The sequence below is a fragment of the Bos grunniens genome, chromosome X (assembly GCF_055505025.1).
Source record: "Bos grunniens cultivar Pamir isolate PY7600 chromosome X, Bosgru_T2T1.0, whole genome shotgun sequence".
Lineage (NCBI taxonomy): Eukaryota > Metazoa > Chordata > Mammalia > Artiodactyla > Bovidae > Bos > Bos grunniens.
The window spans coordinates 65051329-65075594 of record NC_141194.1 but is presented as its reverse complement, the minus strand read 5'-3'; the positions used below and the strand labels follow the sequence as shown (position 1 = coordinate 65075594).

General features: G+C 38.6%; 1 protein-coding gene across 2 annotated transcripts in view; it reads left to right on the top strand.

The window, feature by feature from the left end:
- HDAC8 (histone deacetylase 8) overlaps positions 1–24266 on the top strand; it is a 241477-nt gene that overhangs the window by 55941 nt on the left and 161270 nt on the right. For both annotated transcript variants that reach the window (XM_086388928.1, XM_086388927.1), the window contains exons 5-7: positions 12467–12579; positions 16323–16400; positions 16983–17091. In XM_086388928.1, the coding sequence (XP_086245054.1) occupies positions 12467–12579; positions 16323–16400; positions 16983–17091 (300 nt within the window). The remainder of the gene's footprint in view (positions 1–12466; positions 12580–16322; positions 16401–16982; positions 17092–24266) is intronic.

Sequence of the window (24266 nt, the reverse complement as noted above, 5' to 3'; positions counted from 1 at the left end):
AATTGTATGAAAATTACTTTTCATACAAAAAGTTCCTTTTGTATGAAATAGAAATGATTACCATTTCACTAGGAAGTCACAATCTACAGGTGAAAGATACTGAGTAGAATATATGTATATAACAACTGTGGATGTCTGTGTGTATTTCGTCACTAAGTTGTGTTCTACTCTTTGCCATCCCATGGACTGTAGCTGCCAGGCTCCTCTGTCCATGGGATTTCCCAGGCGAGAATACTGGAGTGGGTTGCCATTTCCTTCTCCAGGGGACCTTCCAGACCCAGGGATTGAACTGCGTCCACATCTCCTGCATTTGCAGGCAGATTCTATACCACTGAGCCACCTGGGAAGCCCAGTAATTGTGAATAATTTTTTCAGAATTTAACTAGTCCTTTGTTTGCAGAAAAGGTGTAAAAAGAATGCTAAAAATTTTATATTCTGTCTTTTGGGGTATTTATAATTAACATAGACATAACATGACAACTCTAGATGTTTTTAATCCAAGTTTTGAACAGTGTAAGTGACATATGCTCAAATGTTGTAGAGAGGCTTCATCCTATGGCCAAAACAATATGTGAGGAGCATCCATATGTTTTTCTTGTATGTCAGAAGTTACCCTAGATTTGCATCAGCAGAAGCTAGAAAGTCTGAAAGCATTCCCTGCAGTTTTAAAGCAGGCACCATCCTCTCTCTCCTAATTCAAAAGAGGTTGTGATCAGTTCACTGGACACAATGGCATTTCCTCCTATCCACACCTAATATAAACTGTAGCCAATTAAATGGGGTCTATTACGTAGGTTGGGGATGCAAGCACATAAAGTCATTGGCTCTTGAGATACTCATCTTGTGTGCCAGGACCAGGTGCAGAAATACAAATACATATATATTAAGCCTGGGCCAGCTGCCTTGCCAGTGCTTTTGTGTTTTTTTTTTCTGTTTAACTAGAAAAGGTTGAGCAGGCACGATTTCCATCAATCATACCTAAAATGTTATTTTTCTTGTGGAGGAAGAAAGTACATTTAATTCCTCAGCCCAATACTGATGTCTAAACCATTGAGGTTTTTTAAGTTTATTAAATGAGAGTTTAAAGTAAAAAGTGATATTTTTTAATTAACCAGAGTGCTCAGGGAGGGAATATTCTGGTTAATTAAATTTTCTGGTTCAGGGAACAGTTACATGACACATTTTTTTTTGTTTCATACATATTCTTTAACCTCTTTAAAAATTTTATCTGTACTTTTCTGCCTTAGTTAGCACAGTAGACTGGAGCTGGCTGAAGTTTACTGCTATCACTTAGTTACTCAGTGTTCCTATGCCCTAGATTCTAATTGGATAAGATCCTTGGTGGTAGCGGATACTGATGAAATCTGGGCTGAACCTGGGCTGCATGCTGGGAAATTGCTTTTAGGAACTTGTTTGGCTTCTTCTCATTTACTTTCTTCCCTAAAAGTGGACTATATGAAAGAAAAAAATTCACTAGCCAAGTGAAGACTTGGATTTGCTAATCTATACTTTACTGAATAAAGACATATTTTACAACAGGAAAATTCCACCTGTGTCATCTGAGAAAAATGTACTAAAGAAGCTAGATCCAGAGAAATGAGACCTTGCACGTCCAAAGGAAACAAGTGAATTCAGTTCATCGTGACCTGTCTATTCAATTTATTCCCTAGCTGAGTTAATCTTACAGCAATCTTCAGGGACCTACTCACCACTTTGACTCTTCTGTAGTACAAATGTTAGGTTCTGTTTATAAGCTATCTAAGATTCGGTGGTAAATAGAACTGCTTTGCACTTTTTCCATTAGTTTACCTTGGACTGTATAATTATCCAAAAGGAAATATGGTCTGTAGATTCTAAAAGCGACCTTCTGGCACTTTGCAACATAATGAATTTGTAGTCAGTATTCTTGATTCATTTTCAGGTAAATATTGCCTTATTTCTACTCTCCCAAGTCTTCATTTGTCTTCAATAGTGACTGCTTATCATGCCAAATGGTGTGTAGAGAGTGAGAACTGTGTAGAATTATGCTGCTGTCACGTTTATTTTATTTCTTGGATAACATTTTCGGTTTTGTCTCACAGTTAATGGATTTGTTTCTTTTAACGAGTAGGGCCTTCTTGACCTAATCCTTTTTCACACATCTTCCTGTATAAATTCTAAATCCAAAGGTGCTAGGTCAGTAGCTAAATTGGGGTTATAGAGGAAGGGACCACCACAAAGTCAATTTGTACAGATTTGGCCCTGGGTCATTTACTCGCCTTTGGGGGATTTTAAAAACTCATTTATCCCAAACCCAAATAACCTGAAAGTTAAAGTGATTAAAGTTGGTGGGTTATTATAGGAGACATCTGGATAGAAAAGTTGCTCCTAGAAGGATCTGTTGTGGTTCATTTTTTAACCAAAAGTTCCTCAAATCAGAAAATAGCAAAGGGGATAGAAGCCACCATAAAAAGTAGTGAAGTGGTAAATTGGGAAAGACAAGTAAAGAGGTAATATAAAACTGACAAAATAGACTCATTTCACAGCATTACAAAACTGAAATGGTAAAAGGGGAAGAGACATGAAAGAGAAGAAGAGAATATTATGAGTAAGATGATAAGCAATAGATGTTGAGAGAATGATATGAAAATTGTTTAGTTAAGTGATTAAGCTTGTGGGCTGAGGAGCCAGAGGCTGTCTAAATTCAAATTCAAGATCAGCCATTTCCTGACCTTAAGACCTTGGATGACTTATTCAGTTCAGTGGCTCAGTCGTGTCCGACTCTGCGGCCCCATGGATCGCACCACACGGGCCTCCCTGTCCTTCACCATCTCCCAGAGCTTGCTCAAACTCATGTCCACTGAATCAGTGATGCCATCCAGCCATCTCATTTTCTGTTGTCCCCTTCTCCTCCTGTCTTCAATCTTTCCCAACATCGGGGTCTTTCTTGATGTCATGATCCAAGAATCCCTGATCTCTGACCTCATGGACATGAAAACACCAAATGCATATTAGCAAATGCAGTTGACTGAGCCCTGTGCTTTTTCTTTAAAATAGACTTTGTGGTTTACAGTTCACCAGGTCATGTAAGAAACTATATGTTTCTGGTAAAGGAAAAAAATGACCTAACCTCAAAGCTGTAGATATATTTCTCAAAGTTTTCAGAAATATATATGTTGAACTTGGTTTGTCTTCCAAATACATTTGTGTTGATGATGTGAAAGACAAAATGCACTTGAAGAAATTATTTTATCCAGCTATTGGAATAGGGATAAGATTGATTAATGAGTAATATATTAAAGGAAAGGAAAGAGGCCTGGCGTTATAAAGGCAGGTAAATAAGGAGGTCATGTGCAAGTCTTATAGGAATCATTGGGAAAGCTGGAGATGGGTTTTATCTCAACAATATGCCAGGGTAGAATGGTCACTTGCAGTTCGCCTTTTCCTGGAAAAAAAAAAAAATGATAGGGATGGGGGTTCTTAACTATCACCACTTTCTGGGGAGAACAGGGCTCAGATAAACTTCAACATCGTAATTTCCTCCTTTTGGTTAAGACAAATATCATCCATCACTGAATAATTCAGAGGCCACCAGATAGTGATAAATCATAAGCCACCAGAGTAGGGTGAACAGGCATCTAAGAAATAGTCTCATGAGGAGTCGTGGTGTTATTCCTATAAAACCACTGGTTGAGAGGTGGTGGTAAAAATCAGTTGTTTTAGGGGCTTGGAGATCAGGCATCTTAAAAGAGGGAAAAATAAACTGTAAAAAAATATTAATGAAAAAGTTTATATTATAGTAAGAGCCAAGAAGTAAACCATAAAGGTCAAGTGTATTCTAAGACAAGTGGAGGAAGACCCATTTTGCAGGACCACTATGGAAGGAGGATGCAGCTGCTTTTGGTGACAGTATCCAAAGTCTAGATTACCTCTCATATAAGGATGTATGTGACCTGAGCATTCCTCCAGACTTCCTTAGTGGTCCAGGCATCAGCTTATTCAAGGAGGTTTCCAGTCATGCCTTGTCTGCTGCAGTGATGAGTTCTTCCAGGTACATGTGGCTTTAGTTTGCAGGACTGCTTCAGATCCCAGAGAAGAGAGCAAGCTGTAAGGCAACATAGGATCCCAATAGGGATTTGGGCAGTCAGGTTTAAGAAAATTTGGAGAAGTTAGATTTGAGAATATTAGCCAGATATTGAAGAAAACTAGAAGAATTGAAAAGTTGCTAAGGATCAACAATTTGGGCAAGGTAATAGGATCCAGTCCAGTTTCCAAATAGGTACCAAAGCTGGTTTTTCTACACAGGAATGGAGGTCAATTACATCTACCACAGAAGACAAAGTTGGCATAATCATCAGCAACCTGCAGTTTATAAAGGTATACAAAATTGTCCAAAGACAATAACTAGATTCTGATAACCTGGAATGGTATGCTATAGATGAATCAGTTTTCCTTTGAAACCAAAAAACTTTCTATTCATTTTTCTCCTTTTGATCAAAGATAATCTCAAATAAAGATTCTTCTTTTTTGGCCATTCTGCTTGGCATGTGGGATTATAGCTTCTCAACCAGATGTCAAACCTGTGCGCCTTGCTTTGGGAACATGGGGTCTTAACCACTGAACCACCAGGGAAGTCCTAGAAAGATTGTTCTTAAACTCTAAGGTTGGTCTCACAAGAAACAGAAGGAAAAAAATAGATGAACTGGACTTCATAATAATTTAAAACTTTTGTGCATCAAAGGACATCATCAAGAAAGTGAAAAGACAGCCTACAGAATGGAGGAAAATGTTTGCAAATCATATATCTGGTAAGACTCTGGTATCCAGGATATGTAAAGAACTCATGCAACTCAACAACAAAGAGAGAAACAACCCAATGTAAAAACTGACAAAGGACTTGAATAGATATATCTGCAAAGAAGACATACAAATGGCTAATAAACACACAAAAAGATGTTTGACATCATCAGTCATCATGGAAATGTAAATCAAATCCACTATGAGACTCCATGCCCACTAGGATGACTAGAATTTAAAAAAAACAAACAAACAGGAAATAACAAGTATTGGTGAGGATGTGGAGAAATTAGAACCCTTGTACATTGCTGATGAGAATGTAAATTACAGCCCCTGTAGAAAACACATTGGTTATTTCTCAAAAGTTAAATATAGAATTACCACATGTCCTAGCAATTCCACCCCTAAGTATGTATCCAAAAGGATTAAAAACAGATACTCAGAAAAATACTTGTACACAAATGTTCATAGCAGCAATATTCACAACAAATAGTGGAAACCACCCAAATGTCCATCAACAGATGAATGTATAAACAAAAGTGGTATATACATACAACAGAATATTACTCATATACAGGAATGAAGTACTAATGATTGCTGTAACATGGATGAACCTCAAACACATGCTAAATAAAAGAAGCAGACAGAAGATCACATGTTATTCTATGATACCACTTATATGAAATATCCAGAATAGGTAGATCTGTAGAGACAGAATGCAGATTGGCAGTTGTCAGGGGCACGAGAGGAAAGAATAGGGAATGACTGATTAGTTCAGGGTTTTCTTTTGAGGTGTGAAAATGGTTTGGAGACTAGATTGAGGTAGAGATTGAACAGTGTTATCAATGTACTAAATGCCACTGAATTGTATGCTTTAACATGATCATTTTTTATTATGTGACTTTTACCTCAATTTAAAAATATTAAAAAATAAAAATTAGGCCTCATTAGATTTGGCCTGATTATTTATATAGGTGTTGCAAAAATGCTAATTTACCATATATACTTTAAGCTTGCTTTGCTGAAATTTTTCATAAGAAATCTCATTTTGAAAGTTTTAAAGTCTATTAAGGCTAGGAAACCAAGCTAAGATTTTACCTGCAGTACCTATGAATTTGAAAGAACTCCTCTCGTCTTAGGTTCTCCAAAATGTTTTTAAGTTTCCAGAGCCTACCAGGAAGTAACCTTCCTTATTCACCTGTAAGGCTAGTAACCGTATAAACCAGGTACCAGGCTAGATTTCCCAAGAGAGTTTTCCATGTATTGGCTCAATAAAGTCAACCTTAGTTCCTAAAAAGTGTCTCATCAAATCTGATTTAACGAGCATCTTTATCAAATATGACATTCCAGGCAAGACCGTGGTTACAAAACCAATGTTTCCAATCATGTCCTAATAACAAGTAGAAGAGAGAGATTCTCATTGAACCTACAGAGGTAATTACATTGCTATGAAGATAAAAATAAGGTAAGAGTTTTCAAATCCTGGAAGTCCGTGGGGACTTTGGCAAATAAAAACATATAATGGCCAGTGAGGGCATTAATGAATCTCTAGGAACTTCTTATGCAGCATATAATTCCTGAAATATTTATATTAATAACATTTTGCCTATACAAATTTAGCTTAGGGAAGGCTAAGCATCTTTTCTGGTTTGGCAACTCTTCTCATGCATGTCATCAATAGTAATGTATCAAATAAATCTAATTATTTCTAGCACCTCTCATTTTCTAAGGTAAAAGAATAAATCCATTATGATTTCACAGGGGCCCTCTGGACTTGATTAAAATAGAATAAGGGGTTACTGAAAAATAATACTTGGTTCGCTATTTAACCAAAATGACAATAAAGGATCTTAAAAATGAGCATAGGAGGTAATATGATTGTAAAGTATCTCATCTCTTTCATAAGTGAGAAGACTTTGCTTTCTTAAATTGTTATAATAAAGTCAGTGTAAACCATAGAAGGTTATTCCAGTAAGACATAGAATCTTTGTTATCAAGGAAGCAAAACACTTGCAACCTGTTATTAAAAGAAGGAAGACAAATAATCCAGAAAACTTGTCATTTTAGCAGAGAGAAAATCAAAATCTAGTTTTGCATCAGAGTAATATTTGATAATATGGACCTAACAGAAGCAGAAGATATTAAGAAGAGGTGGCAAGAATACACAGAAGAACTGTACAAAAAAGATCTTCATGACCCAGATAACCATGATGGTGTGATCACTCACCTAGAGCCAGACATCCTGGAATATGAAGTCAAGTGGGCCTTGGGAAGCATCACTACAAACAAAGCTAGTGGAAGTGATGGAATTCCAGTTGAGCTATTTCAAATCCTGAAAGATGATGCTATGAAAGTGCCACACTCAATATGCCAGCAATTTGGAAAACTCAGCAATTGCCACAGGACTGGAAAGGGTCATTTTTTCATTCCAATCCCAAAGAAAGGCAATGTCAAAGAGTGTTCAAACTACTGCACAATTGTACTCATTTCACATGCTAGGTACAAGGGGCTTCCCTTGTAGCTCAGTCGGTAAAGAATCTGCCTGCAGTGCAGGAGACCTGAGTTTGATCCCTGGGTTGGGAAGATCCCCTGGAGAAGGAAATAGCAACCCATTCCAGTATCCTTGCCTGGAAAATCCCATGGACAGAGGAGCTTAGTGGGCTGCAGTCCATGGGGTTGCAAAGAGTTGGGCATGACTGAATGACTAACACTTACTTATTTACTTACTTCACATGCTAGCAAAGTAATGCTTAAACTTCTCCAAGCTAGCCTTCAACAGTGGAGAAGGTGATGGCACCCCATTCCAGTGTTCTTGCCTGAAGAATCCCAGGTACAGGGGAGCCTGGTGGGCTGCTGTCTATAGTGTCACACAGAGTCAGACACGACTGAAGTGACTTAGCAGCAGCAGCAGACTTCAACAGTACATAAACCAAGAACTTCCAGATGTTCAAGCTGGGTTTAGAAAACGCAGAGGAACCAGAGATCAAATTCCCAACATCCATTGGATCATAGAAAAAGCAAGAGAGTTCTAGAAAAACGTCTTCTGCTTTATTGACTATGCCTTTGACTGTGTGGATCACAACAAACTGTAGAAAATTCTTCAAGTAATGGGATGACCAGACCACCTGATCTGCCTCCTGAGAAATCTGCACGTGGGTCAAGAAGCAACAATTAGAACCAGATATGGAACAATGAACTAGTTCCAAATTGGGAAAGGCTGCTTATTTAACTTATATGCAGAATACATCATGCAAAATGCTGGGCTGGACGAAGCACAAGCTGGAATTAAGATTGCCAGGAGAAATATCAATAACCTCAGGTATGCAGATAACACCACTCTTATGGCAGAAAGTGAAGAGGAACTAAAGAGCTTCTTGATGAAGGTGAAACAGGAGAGTGGAAAAGCTGGCTTAAAACTCAACATTCAAAAAACGAAGATCATGGCATTCGGTCATATCACTTCATGGCAAATAGATGGGGAAACAATGGAAACAGTGAGAGACTTTATTTTCTTGGGCTCCAAAATCACTACAGATGGTGACTGCACCCATGAAATTAAGACGCTAGCTCCTTGGAAGAAAAGCTATGACCAACCTAGGCAGTGTATTAAAAATCAGAGACATTACTTTGCTGACAAACGTCCATATAGTCAAAGCTATGTTTTTTCCCTGCGGTCATGTATGGGTGTATCAGGGCCATCCTGATTGCTCAGTTGGTAAAGAATCCACCTGCAATGCAGGAGACCCCGGTTTGATTCCTGGGTCTGAAAGATCGGCTGGAGAAGGGATAAGCTATCCTCTCCAGTATTCTTGGGCTTCCCTGTGGCTCAGCTGGTAAAGAATCTGCCTGCAATGCAGGAGACATGTGTTCGATCCCTGAGTTGGGAAGATCCCCTGGAGAAGGGAAAGGCTACCCACTCCAGCATTCTGGCCTGGAGAATTCCATGGACTGTATAAGTACATGGGGTTGCAAAGAGTTGGACACAACTGAGCAACTTTCACTTAGTTTCACTTTCATGTATGGTTGTGAGAGTTGGACCCATAAAGAAGGCTGAGTCCCAAAGAATTGATGCTTTTGAATTGTGGTGCTGGAGAAGACTCTTAAGAGTTCCTTGGACTGCAAGGAGATCAAACCAGTCCATCCTAAAGGAAGTCAGTCCTAAATATTCATTGGAAGGACTGATGCTGAAGCTGAAGCTCCAATACTTTGGCCACCTGATGCAAAGAACTGACTCATTGGAAAAGACCCTGATGCTGGGAAAGATTGAAGGCAGGAGGATAAGAGGATGACAGAGGATGAGATGGTTGGATGGCATCACTGACTCTATGCATGAATTTGAGAAAGCTGTGGGAATTGGTAATGCACAGGGAAGCCTGGCTTGCTGCAGTCCATGGGGTCACAAAGAGTCAGACACAACTGAGTGACTGAACTGAATATTTGATACTAAAGTTCTTCTTGGAAATCTTATAAGTCTATCAAACCTTAGCTAACTTTGACCCTAACAAATAAAATTCTCTTTAGATTTCAGAGGTTCTCTGGTATTTTGGTAAATCTAAATGATTGTTGCCTCTAATTTTTCCAATATATAACATATATATATATATTTAAAAACATGATTCATGCTGTGAGTGAAACCAGGAAGCAGTACAGTGTTGAAGCAGGAGTATTGTTCACTTCATTTGTCTTCCTGATCCTTGTACTTGATTTCACATGTCAGTGTCTACATTACATACTTGTATTTTCTGTGAAATAAAAACTTAAATAAATCTTGGCAGTTTGATTTTCTAAAAATAAAAAAAAAACACTTTCTACCACTTTCTATATCTATACACATTTCTTATAGTTCAACTCAAAGTGGCAAAAAGAACATATTCATTAACAGATCCAAATACATATAGCCTGTCTGTAGCTTGTAAAAATAAGAAAAAAAGTATACAAACCCAATATTATGCTTAGTAATTAATGCATTCACTTACCTAGAAATGATCTAAGTATATAATGAATACCCATTAAGTAACTCAATTTAGTATCAACCCAAAGTCTTCAGTTACCTAAAGATCTTATAAATTATCATCAGACTGACATAATTACTATTGAAATAAAGTTTTTCAGAATAATGACTCATTTCTGTTAAATGAATTTGCATTTGTCATAATCTCAAACATTTATAGAGGTGACATTAGCTTATTCAATCAGTAAACGTGTACAAATTTAGGAAGAATATACCCAACTAGAATAAAAATCCACATTTATATTATACTTAACAATGATAAAGAAAAGCTATAACTGATTTTAGTAAACCAAAATTATTAAGTTAGTCTTGTTTGCCAAAGATTTACCTATATTAGGCAAACATAAATTCTTAAAACATTTGAGCTTATTTTTATAGGAATACTTTTTCAGAACATTAAAAGTCTTGAAAGTTCAATTTCTTTATTTTCTGGGAATTTTAGAAATATTCTGTTTATCTAAACACTTATTTCTATAAACCAATGAGAATAGAGTTCTTTAAATATAAGAAAAATATTAGGAAAATATTACAGTGATGAGGCCTTTCTGAATTACAGACATTATTATTATTATATTCAGGCTACTGCCATAGGAGAAATGTTCATTAATAAAGAACATCTCAAAGAAAAGGAAAGGGGACCTGTAGTTTTATAAAGGCAGGTAAACAAGATAATCATCTGTGAGTCTTATGAGAGTCATGAGGAAGCATGAAAATGGTTCTTTCTGGAATATGCCAGAGCAATGTGGTCTTTTGCAGTTAACTGTTTCTCAGAGAACAAAGGATGAGAGGTTTCCTACTCACACTGATTTCTAAAAGCAGAGGGCTCAGATAAATTTCAGTACTGTCAATGAGATGACTCTGCTTTGTCAATTTTGTCTATAGAATTTCTCTGTGTTCTCTTTTATATGCCATACTATTTCTGCCTGCCTTTTTTGTTTTGTTTTGTTTTGGCTTTTGTATTTCTGTGCTATGACCTGTCTTCCTAACTTAATTTTAGGCTCTCTGAGGGAAGAAAGTATGTCTTGCATTGATTTGTATTTTCCCTCCTTCCCTCTTTCTGCCTAAAACACTTAATGTTCCATCCCAACTACCTAAAAGTTATTGATTTCAGTAGAAAGACACATTGCCTCTTTCTTGATGTGGTAAAATGGTAGGTAGACTCAAAAATTGTAAGATTTTCATAATTGGAAAATAGCATCCAAGAACCTTAAAAGTTACATATTCAATTCTTATTTATAGAGAATTCAAGGTTGGACAAACCTTTTCCTCTAACTGGTTTCAGTCTGGCTGCATATATAATGCCAGTCTATTCTTTCGCTAGATGATCACCAAGTTCACCTTCATGAGCAAAGCCAATGTCTAGTGATATTTTTACCAACTTCCTGCTGTCTAGTGTACCTGTCTCATTGACGTAGTCTGTGAACCAGGGCATTGTGCAGCATATGAAACATAGAAGAGATTTCATGAAGAAGTTTATGCATTGTGTAGGCAATACAAAGACTTTACACTCTTGGGCTTCCCTGGTGGCTCAGTTGGTAAAGAATCTGCCTGCAGTGCAGGAGACCCGGGTTTGATTCGTGGGTTGGGAAGATCCCCTGGAGAAGGGAATGGGCTACCCACTCTAGTATTCTTGCCTGGAGATTTCCATGGACTGTATAGTCCATGGAGTCTCAAAGAGTCGGACACGACTGAGTGACTTTCACTTTCCACAGTCTCATAGTAGCCATTTTAACTGATGCTTATGCCTAGAATTCTATTTCAAGTAAAATATTGGGGAGAATGTAGGAAAAAATGGACTGAATATTCAGTCTGTAGAAGCAAAAGAAACTGAAGCATTTAGAATGAGTTCTTAAAGAACAAATTATAACACATGTTTGATGATGTTCTTTTATATCTACTCAACAAGGCTTAATGGAAGAGTAATAAAAGAGTAGGTTAATATGCTGACAAGAGGTTAAAGTGACACGGTATCACTGATAGCAAAAATATTAAAGGACATCAGTGAAGTCAGTGAAGACAACTTAAGTGAAGGAGCCAGAAAAACTTTAAAGAGGCTGCTTCAATCATCATTGTAATAATTACATTTATTGTAATAATTACATTTATGGAAAGGCAACCACACTGTACTGTCCAGGAGGTTATGCATTTGTACATTCTACACTCAGCTTTTATGAGCAACAAGTCCAAGATGTACTAAAAAAAAATTCTAGATTATGTCATAGGGTCAGGACAGAGAAATCAAATCTCCAACACCTTCTACAAATGGCTGATCAGTACAGTCTTTAATGCCCCTTCTAGATTCTAGCTTTCTTAAGCTCCTTTAAGTAGTAATCTGTGTTCATCATGATGACTTCAGGGTACTACAGTTTTTTTTAAATGACTCCTGAATCATAAAAAAAATATTCTGTTTTGTTCAATATAGTTATATTATAAATCTTTGAAAATCAGGGATCCTGAATGAAAAATATTACCAATCAACCTAAATATTTAGTTTACAAAAACACTTCATTCCCTGGCCATTCTGGGCCATGTACTATATAATCTTTGTAGGTATGTTTTTGTTTTTCTTAAAAGAAGGGGGAATTGTAAGGGAATGGATCTCAAGGGTTAGATCCTTGGCTATTAAGACTCCCTTGAATTGCTTGTGGCTATTGGCTAAAGCAACTTGTTTTCTTGCAGAGATGAAGCATCTGGTTTTTGTTATCTCAATGATGCTGTCCTGGGAATATTACGGTTGCGACGGAAATTTGACCGTATTCTCTATGTGGATTTGGATCTGCACCATGGAGATGGTAAGCCTTCACTTTCAGAAGAGCTTTGCTGCTAGGACTGGCAGGCTTTTATCAGTAAAGCTGTTTCTAGGCAGCTGGTAACAGGAGAAATACCTCTTGCAATTGAAATTTTCCTAATTGAGAATCCTAAAGCAGGTAGAGATTCTTTTAACTGATGCAGTTCCTCCTTTGCTGACCAAGCTGCTTCAAAATACCAGGTTCCTATAATTTCTCCTCCCCTCTCCTCCAGTAGTGAAGCTCTCCAGTAGAGAATCTTAGGAAGTGGAAATCAGGGCAAGATTTCTGAGCGTTTACTCCAGTGCTTAGTAACCTCCATCAGGCCACTTCCATAGGTTCTAAATGAAACCTGCAGTCAGAACTGAGCGTCCTGATGCCGCTCTTAAAACAGAAGGGATGCATGATGGACTAACACTCTGAATTTTTCACCAACAGGGATATCAACTCATGTAGTAATCAAGATCTGCGCCACTTGCTTTGTGTTGTTAAAATTTTTAATCTTGCACAAACCCAGGGCATCTTCTCTAACTTTTAGTAGCAGCAGACTGTAACAATTTGCCTTAACCACATTAATCCTCTCTTAGAAGACTTCACTAAAAGGTTGTATGCAGCCCTCCTGTGTACCTTTCATCTAGAATATAGAGCTTAAGTGACAGTTACCCTCATTCTATTTCTCTTATAAATATAGCCCGTGTGTCACATATATTTTCATCAATCTAGGAACACTTATCTAGTAAAACTAGTTAAGAATATACCCTTCCTGCCCCCCACATCAGTGATTGCTGCTTCCCTGTTTCCAGGGATCTTTTGAGACAAACTAACATAATCAAGGCATAAGAGTAGTATATCATGGAAGCTGGAGTCAGCCCTACTGCCAAAAAAGAAAAAGAAGGAAGAAATTGTGGGAGAGATAGTAGTAGTTCAACTAGATGGAAGCTTCCATGGAATGGTGACAGAAAATTAAAGGTAACAGAGGAGAGAAGAGTTAAAACAACCAACACACTACTTCAAGAACCATGTCCAATGAATATAATACTCAACCAATGCAAAACACAGCTTTGCTCAAAACCCTTCAGAGACGCTGATTGCTTATAACAAGGGTAACATTTGGCCTGTGGCTTGTCTTTGTATGATCAGCAAGTTAAGAATGGTTTTTTACATTTTACAATGTTGTAAAGAAAAATATGCAATAAAGACCATGTAGTCTACAGAGTCTAAAATACTGTGTAGCCACTTGGTTTGCTAACCATTGACCTACAGCAATGGTTCTTAAACTTGAATGCAGATTAGGATGACCTATGTGGAGGGGGGTGGCAAATTGTAAAATGCAGATCCCTAGGCCACATTCACCAGATATTAGATTTAGTAGGTCTGGTATGGAACCTGGGAGTCTCCATATTAATAACACCCCAGTTTTTCCACAGGCTACACTTTGAAAACCAGTAGTCTTCGAGGTAAAGTCCACGTTATTTGCCCTGTCTTTCAAGGCCTGCCTCAGAGAGGCCACACTTCCTCTCTCCAGCCTTCTCTCTCACTGCTTGCCGTCTATGCTACTGTACTCAGTGATGCCCAGACACATCTCACTGTTCCCACCTTCCTGACTTTGTGGTTCTTTTTCCTAACCTAGTTTTGCATTCTCTTACCCTTTTATATCTTCCAGTTCTGCCCAAGAGCTCAAGTTGGTAGTAAATCTGCTCTGACCACTCCTGTCCAAGTAGTTTCTCCCCTTGCTCATGTCCTGTATTGTTTCTATCACTGATTTGATATTTAATTATATATTGTATTATTAGTGAATTCTTTAATGTGTCTGTGTCTTCTCATCCCATAGAACCTTTCAGTTCCTCCAGAGCACAGATCAAGTTATTGACTTCTTTCTGTCCTACACAGTTGCAGGAACAAACAGACCTATGCCTATAGTAGTGGTTCAGTAAAATATTTGTTGAATGAATGAGTGATTATGAAATTCAAACTCTTTGTATCAGAGTTCAAGAATAGAATCAAGTCTATTGAACCATGTAAGAATGAATGAAATAAGACTGTCACCTGAAACCATTCTTCCATTTGCAATGTTATTTCTGCACCATTTAGAGTTTCCTGTTTTAGCCAACTTTTATGGTGTGTTTCATTTCAGTTTATTTCCCCTCTTCAGCACCTCCCTTCCAGTGACCCCTGCCCCACCTCCAAACACTTACACATTTGGTTTATTTTAAATCTCCCATGATTCCATAACTAGCACCTCGCAGTGGCTTCACCAGCACCCCTACCCCATCCTCACTTTCTTTCAGCTACCTAGCCACTCTTCCCTTTCACACCAAGCCCCTTACCCTCCTCTCTATGTCCTTTCTTAAAGTATGATTTTCTAACAACACCTAATGGCATTTCCCATGAGAAGTGATACAAATGGCTCTTAAACAAATGAAAAGTTGCTTAACACCCTAAGACTCAGAGAAATGCAAATTAGAACAAGAACATTCTTTCTGCCTAAGATTAAAAAGAATAATACCTAGTGTCAGTCATGACGTTGAAAAAGGGTAACTCTCATACACCACTGAGAGAAGTATAAATCGATACCACCTTTCTTGATGGAGAGATAATCAGGATTTTCATGACTTGTACTTGTTTATACTTCCATTTCTAAGTTAAAATACTAGTTTAATTTATTTTCTTTTGTTTACTTAATGCTTTGTGCCTGGAGCCTTTAACTGCTGTTAACTGCCTCCCTAGGGCAAAGCATAAAGCTTGGGAAATTCAAACATACCTGTGATATACAAATAGAGTTAATATTTTTTAAGGTCTCTGTTGGCCTCTAAAGAAGACTGAAGCATTAAGTAAACAGAGACAATTTCTTTATTTGAAGTATAAAAGAGGGTAATACATGAATTTGCTAACAGTCCTCCCATTTTACAACCAGATTATCTGAATACAGTATGACAATTATGTGATTCTGGGAGGAAAAGTGTAGAGGTAAGCAGGGTGTGTATCTGAATAAGTCGTGGCTTATAAGAGACATCATCTATCTCCCAGGCCTCTTTTTTCTGACTCTGTTAAAATGAAAAGGAAACTCCTTTCTTGAAGTTTTTCCTTCTATCTTTTTCCAGGCTTCAAAAAGCTGTCATCAAACTGCTATTAAGGGCTACTTTCAGCCTTCCATGTTGTAGCCAGAAACATGTACTTAGTATACATGGAACTTTGGGTGGATTGCATTTATAACCAAATCTGTATTATAGAAAGGCATTTTAAAGTTAGATTTACACTGTGTAGTGCATAATGTTGGTATAGATGATGTTTTTCAAAGGGCTGCCATATTGTACTTCTTTGAAAAAAAATCCCAAGAATGTAACTTAGAACCAATGAAACAAAACAAAATATAAAACTTCCAAGATGGTGCCAGTTTCCTTTATGCAGCTCTGTTGATAATACATCAATTCTGAGCTCTAATCCTTCCCTACCTTTTAGAACACATTGTGAAAGACAGCCTGGGCATCCCCATTGCTTGGAAATGTCCAGCTTTAATTTTAATGAATTTGAGAAGGAACCCTAACTTCACTTGGGGCCAAAGTTCTAGCTCATCCTATAATGACAGAGATTCAAGACCTGAGTTTTGTTCCTTTTATTCCACAGCTTGCTAGCTTTATTATTGCTACCTTCTCTCTCTTCCTTCCTCCAGCTGCTTTCTAGAGTTTCAGTTGTTGAAAACAGGAGTTGCACTTATAAAGTGTTTCTTCTGCCATTTCTTTCTCTGATAGGTGTAGAAGATGCCTTCAGTTTCACCTCCAAAGTCATGACGGTGTCCCTGCACAAATTCTCTCCAGGATTTTTCCCAGGCAAGTGATCTGTGTGCTCAGTGTTACATTTGAGGAATAAATACTGCAGTTCTTCTATACATTTCTTATATCTTGTATTTGGATAGCTACATGCTATGAATACCTTGTTGGTGCTACCCCATGCAAAAATTTAACAGAGGTCATTTCAGGTGACAATGATAAAAGGAATGTAACGCTGCTGCTTTTTCCAGATGATTTTCATTGATTGTCGAGAGCTCACTTACACTTACCAGACTATCAGATAGCCTGTATAACCCCCAACATCCTGATAAGTGCAATTATATATTAATATTATGTCAATCTAAGGTGTATGAGAAGTCAAGAAGAGAAGTTTCTCTCTTTTTTCATTCATTTGGTCCAGCAAGATGGAGACTAATTTATTTTCTTATGATTTTCCTACTTCCCCGACATTATTTACAAGTTTTTTCTTATTCACTAATTTCATTCCCTTAGAAACCATTGTTCATTCAAATTGTTCTCTTAATTGACCTTTTGTTTTTCTGAATTCCTACTCAGAGAAGCCTTCATATTTTCTAGTTCTCATGTTCTTAAAACTGTTCTTGGTGCTCCTCTCTTTGACAGGAACAGGTGATGTGTCTGATGTTGGCCTAGGGAAGGGACGGTACTACAGTGTAAACGTGCCCATTCAGGATGGCATACAGGATGAGAGGTATTACGACATCTGTGAAAGGTATGACAGCAGTGCTGAGCCAGTAACAAGCGCATTACATTTCTATTAGATGAAATGGCCTCTAATCTCACAGAATTCTTGTTTTCAAAAAAAATTAAAAAGCTATTATATACCCACATACCATTTGTACACTGCTCACTATGCTTATTTGATCAGGTAGCCAGCCCCTGTCTGGGGGAGCAGAGTGTTTGGACCAGAGCCAGACTATCGGTTTGATCTTACCTGCCACCCCCTATCGGAGAAGGCAATGGCACCCCACTCCAGTACTCTTGCCTGGAAAACCCCATGGACGGAGGAGCTTGGTAGGCTGCAGTCCATGGGGTCGCTAAGTTGGACACGACTGAGCAACTTCACTTTCACTTTTCACTTTCATGCATTGGAGAAGGAAATGGCAACCCACTCCAGAGTTCTTGCCTGGAGAATCCCAGGGATAGGGGAGTCTGGTGGGCTGCCGTCTATGGGGTCGCACAGAGTTGGACACGACTGAAGCGACTTAGCAGCAGCAGCAGCAACAGCCACCCCCTATAGAGAAGGCAATGGCACCCCACTCCAGTACTCTTGCCTGGAAAATCCCATGGACGGAAGGGCCTGGTGGGCTGCACTCCATGGGGTTGCTAGGAGTCAGACACGACTGAGCGACTTCACTTTATTTTTTCTCTTTCATGCATTGGAGAAGGAAATGGCAACCCACTCCAGTGTTCTTCCCTGGAGAATCCCAGGGACGGGGGGCCTGGTGGGCTGCCGTCTATGGGGTTGCACAGAGTCGGACACGACTGAAGCGACTTAGCAGCAGCAGTTTGTTTTCCATTACGGAGATCTGCTTCCATCCACTGGTGTCAGTATTAGAGAGTTCTTGAGTTCTGTCAGTTGTGTTAAAATTGGAGTCAGAAATTCTAGTTTTTTTGCAGTATAGTTAGAGATTAAGTTAGAGCCACTTGTAGGAAGACAGTTTAGAGCCAGGGTGTAGACCAGACCACTGGGACTAAAAAGCCCTACACAATGAGGAAAAGGGTGGCTAAACTCATATTCATAAAAAACTGGGATCGCTCAGGTACAAATTCATTGCTGACATTGGCAGTAGAGAAGTGAGTCTGACTAGAAAGTCAGCAAGTCAGCATAAGGTAAGTAATGGGGATTGAGGTGTTTTTGATCCCTCTCCCACTTGGCTCAGATTTCTCCCAACATTCTGGTGGAAAGAAGGGCTTTCCAAAGGAGCCTGCACTGGCCGTCACAACTGGCAGTTGTATAAACAAAGTAGAAGTATTAAAAAATAAAAACTTTATGGTCCAAAGGTGCCTCTTAGCTCAAGAGATTTGGCATGTCAGGTCATCAGCTGTAGCAGTAGCCTCTTCATATTTTGATCATGTGCCCTGGCTACTACCTCTGTATTGTCAAACTGAAAAGGCTCTTTTTTTTTTTTTTTTTCAGTCTGCCATTGATGGTTTTAATTGCCCTTCTTTGTTTCCCTTAGGCTCTGTTCTGTCCTTGAGACGTGCAGATCAGAGTTGCTGACGTAACTTTACCAATGATATCCTGTGGTTGTGTGTAAAAGGAGAATTATTTTGTTTTTCTTTTAATTCTCTTATTGACAGTATCCAACATTTTGTTGCCCTTTTTATGCCATAGCAGGAAACTAGATTGTTCTCTTCAGTACTCTGTCCACAGGGTTTCCTAGAGCTTTTTCATGGGCCTTAATTGAAAGGTCAGCACCCATCATCCTGCAAGTGTAGCTTGTAATCTCTGGCCCTCCCTAAACGGATTACCTTACATGTGCCTCTGTTGAAGCTCATCTGTCAGTCATGAAACCTCCTGAAGTCTTCCTCTCTTCCCCATCAACTTGGCATTTCACTGCCTGGAAAAGCTGAGTATCATCTGCAGACTTGAGGATTTCCCAGCGCCCACCCCCAAACAAGTCTACTACTTACCTTTCTTCAGTCAAAAAAATGTCTGTTTCTCCCCTATTTCTCTCTAAACCAGTTCTTCCTACATGATTTTTAAAAATTGTTATCCCATAGTAATTCATGTTTAAAAATAGCCTTGGTATCAAACTTAATTAAACGTTTTAAAAGTGAATTTAGCCTGGAGGAAAAGATCCATGGAGGATCACACATGATTACCATATTGCCACCTCTACCCCAGTGTATACAGGAAGCCAGCATTTAGGAAAGATTCTTCTAGCTTGTGTACCAGAGTACAAGACACTCATTTGTTTGTAGTTACCAGGGCCCCTTTTGCCGTTGCAGCTCCACCAGCAAACTGTATGGAGATCACCCAGAATCAAAACCCAGGCTCCGGGTTTTGATTAGAGAGACAGTCATTTTTCCCTTTGATTTCTTTCAGAAGTCAAGTGTGGTCGGGGCATTATGTGAAGGCACCTCTGATCCCAAGGGTGCCAAGAACGCTTCCTGACCCAAACATCTGTCCCAACTGTTGGACTAATAGCTGATGAAATTCCTTTAAAAGGAAACATACTTTTGTTCTACAATGAGAATTAGGCCTTAAATGGAATTCTGGCCCAATCTCTCCTCTTCATCCACACTCTGCCATTTCATAATAGCAGATTTTGAAAGGGTTAGAGCATAAGCACCCTGAGCATTCAGAGGATCAGTAGTGGGAAAGGGGCACAAACAATTTTTGCCAACTAGTTTTGCAGAGGGTCAGCTCTAGTAACTGTATCACTTAGTCATTATGCTTTTGATTACTTCTAGTTTGTTGCCTAGAATCAGAGTATCTTGTTCATTTACCACTATGACATCTGGTTCATCTGCCTACCTCCAAAGACAGAGTAGACAAGAATAGCTTACCCATGTAAAAAAGTCATTCAGTTCATCTTCAGTCTCTTTTTCATCATTTTTGTTCCATGAGCCTACTGGTTTTCTGACTCCTTACCTGTGAGAAATAAAGGACCTCTTATTGCTGGTTCACTTATAAGAAGCTCTAATTTTAGTTTGCCACTGGTTTGCTTCTGAACTATCTTTCCATACTGAATTTAGGAGCCCTTTTTCCTTCCCTTCCTTCCTTCTTTTCTTTATGGCTTTTTCCTCTGCTGTAGCCTTTTTTTGACTTTAACAGCTAGGCAGGAACTTAATGGTTTCATCTTAAGGTTAAACATACCCTCTTTATTTTTTTAAATAAATTGTCTTAGGGTTTCTTTCTTAATAGGCCAGATATGGAATCTTTACATGAAGATTTTCAACACCAGAAGTTCCATTTTATGAAAAAGACAATTTCACAGTGAGAGATCCCAAGGTCATTCAGTGCTAATTTAGAAGGGCAAGGGTCACCATTCCCCTAAGCCTCCTGTAATTTATATACAGGCAAAGTTTGATGGGAGAGGAAAGCTGTTTTGCAAGAGACCATTTCCTAATTACCAAGCTCTGTCATCTGAAAAATACTGTTCTGCCTTTATTTAATGTTTGCTCTCTAGTTGTATTTGGATGCAATGTGAGTTAGTCTTAATAATGTTTAAACTATTACTCAAGAGGCTGTGTTGGTGACTTTGGGGCTTCCCTGGTGGCTCAGAGGGTAAAGCATCTGCCTGTGATGCGGAAGACCCAGGTTTGATCCCTAGGTCGGGAAGATGCCCTGGAGAAGGAAATGGCAACTCACTCCAGTATTCTTGCTGGAGAATCCCACGGACAGAGGAGCCTGGTGGGCTACAGTCCATGGGGTCGCAAAGAGTCAGACACGACTGACTGGCTACACTTAGCATAGTCAAGGAATCTAAGAAAAGGACAAATAACCAAGTACTTCCTTGCAGTTGATTCAAGAGAGGTACTACTCTGAAACCTTGAATCTTGCAGGATGACCAAACTGTTTGCCCACTGTGAACTGTCATGACATATGGATAGTTTGAAGAAGAATTTTAGAGTTGTTTTCAAACTTCTTAGTTTTTACCCCACCTATCATTTTACAGCCCTAACATCCAGAAAGCATTCTTTACTAAACATCCAGTTACTAGGATATATCTCACAGAAAGGTTATATATATGGTGACTTCCTATACATATATACATATATACATATATATATATATATAATGTTATGATACAAAGCATACTGAAATTGACACACTTCGGGAAAAAATTACATTTGATTAAGAATATTTGACTATTCAACTTTGTAAAATAATTAATTAGAGACACTGCATAAATATTTTGCCAAAAGGAAAACACATTGTTAAACAGACTTCTCAATGAATAGGACTTATGAAAGGCCCTATTAAGCAGGGCGTTTCAATCAATAGCAGTCTTTATATCCACATATGCAATACTTTGCTAGTAAGAGCAATCAGCCTGATCAAAGAAATAGTCTTATTCTAGTGAACTAGGGTTCACAGTAGTAATTATTAAAATAAAAATCTTCCTGTATTTGGCCTGTTTACCTTGAATCCTATGGCTTATACGCTGTAACCCAAAATTAAAAGAAACCTTTTTTCCCCCATCAAAGACCACTGACCTAAAGAAAATTTCAGAGATTCCAGAAGTTTAAAAAAGCAGCAGCAACAAAAACAAAATTTTTGTCCCTTCTTTTTTGAGAAAAATATTATACTTATCTATTTTAAGTAAATTTTTTATTGCTCTTCAAACTGGTTTTTACAAACATTAATTCTACTATGCTTGGGATAACCAGGATAGCCTACCTGGAAAGAACTTGCTCTCTAGGACCACAGTAGGAATAGCTCATTGAAGGAATAGCTCATTTAAATTCAAGCTTTTATTTCTGTGGGGAATTCCTTCTTCCGTCTATACTGAGCTCCACTGCTATTCAATGAAGAAGAGGAAAAAATCATATAGTGATTCTGCAGTTTATATTTATTTTCCTTAGATTTTTCCTTAGATCCTGACATGGCCTCTGAAATATAAGTCAGGACTGTTTTAAGCACAAGAATTCATTCCTATAGGTCTTGAGCCAAAATTCACCTCTCTGAAGCCACTCTGACCTTCCTACAAAAGAACTGACTGCCTTAAGTCACCCTATAGAATTTTTAAGACGTTAATTAACAAGAGTGAAAAGGGAACTACCAATGCAATAACTTAGGGGATTTGCTTATATTTTAGTATAATGATGAGTTTTCATTGTGGCTCAGACAGTAAAGAGTCTGGCTGTAATTCAGGAAACCCAGGTTCGATCCCTGGGTTGGGAAGATCCCCTGGAGAAGGAAATGGCAACCCACTCCAATACTCTTGTCTGGAAAATCCCGTAGATGGAGAAGCCTGGCAGGCTACAGTCTATGGGGTCGCAAAGAGTCAGACACAACTGAGCAATTTCACTTAGTATAATGGCACTATTTTATTCATTCACTTGACAAATATTTATTGTCTCTGCTTCTTGCCCACCCTGTACATAGGTACTAGTGGTGGTAAACATCCTGGAGCTGCCACATCGTGGAGCTTAGTTCCTAGGGAGGACTTGCCTGTGCCAGGAATTACACTGATCATTTATTTGATTTTTTCCACTTCATACTTGTAACAATATACAATACCTGCAAAGGTAGAGTATTCTTATTCCAGTCTTACTAAGAAAGTGTGAAAGTGTTAGTCAGTCAGTCATATCTGACTCTTTGCAACCTCATGGACTGTCCATGAAATTCTCCAGGCAAGAATACTGGAGTGGGTTGCCATTCCTTTCTCCAAATAAGAGAACTGGAACTTAAAAAGGTTGATTTACTTAAGGTCACACAGAGAGTATTAACCATCAGTTACACTGTCCCCAAATTGTCACATGGAAGTATGAAATTTTTTTTAATGAGTTTAACAAGTTTAGCGATTTTTAAAATATATTTGTTTATTTTAATAGGATAATTATTTTACAATATTGTGATGGTTTTGCCATACATTAATATGAATTAGCCACAGTTATACATGTGTCCCCTTCATCCTGAGCATCCCCTCACCTCCCTCCCAACCCTATCCCAGAGTAATAGGGTGTCACAGAGCACTGGCTTTGGGTGCTCTGCATCATACATCAAACTTGCACTGAACTTCCTTATCCATTCATCTGCCAATGGACATCTGGGTTGCTTCCATGTCCTAGCTATTGTAAATAGTGCAGCAGGGAACACTGGGGTACATGTGTCTTTTTCAATCCTGGTTTCCTCAGGGTATATGCCCAGTAGTGGGATTGCTGGGTTGTGTGTTTTATTCCTAGTTTCTTAAGGAATCTCCATGCTGTTCTCCATATTTGTTGTGTCAGTTTGCATTCCCACCAACAGTGTAAGAGGATTCCCTTTTCTCCACACCCTCTCCAGCATTTATTTTTTGTAGACTGTGATGATGGCCATTCTGCCACTGTGGGATGATACCTCATTGTGGTTTTGATTTGCATTTCTCTAATAATGAGTGATGTTGAGCATATTTTCATGTTTTTCTTAGCCATCTATATGTCTTTTTTGGAGAAATGTCTTTTTAAGTCTTCTGCCCACATTTAAAAAAATTTTAATTAATTTATTTTGATTGGAGGATAATTTCTTTACAATATTGTGGCGGTTTTTGCCATACACCTACATCAATCAGCCACGGGTGCACATGTGTCGCCCCGATTCTGAAACCCCCTCCCACCTCCCTCCCCACCCCATCCCTCTGGGTTGTCCCAGACACCAGCTTTGAATGCCCAACTTCATGCATGGATCTTGCACTGGCCATCTATTTTATATATGGTAATATACATGTTTCAATACTATTCTCTCAAATCATCCCACCCTTGACTTCTCCCTGCTGCCGCTGCTAGGAGAAGGCAATGGCACCCCACTCCAGTACTCTTGCCAGGAAAACCCCATGGATGGAGAAGCCTGCTAGGCTGCAGTCCATGGGATCGCGAGGAGTCAGCATGACTGAGCGACTTCACTTTCACTTTCATGCATTGGAGAAGGAAGTGGCAACCCACTCCAGTATTCTTGCCTGGAGAATCCCAGGGGCGGCGGGGCCTGGTGAGCTGCCGTCTATGGGGTCGCACAGAGTCGGACACGACTGAAGTGACTTAGCAGCAGCAGCAGTGCAGTATGTAAAAGAATGAGGTAGATTTATACATACTTCTCCCACATAGTCCAAAAGCTTATTCTTTATATCTGTGACTCTTTAGTTGCCTTGCATATAGGATCATCATTAGCGTCTTTCTAAATTCCATATATATGTGTTAATATGCTGTATTGGTGTTTCTCTATCAGACTTAATTCAC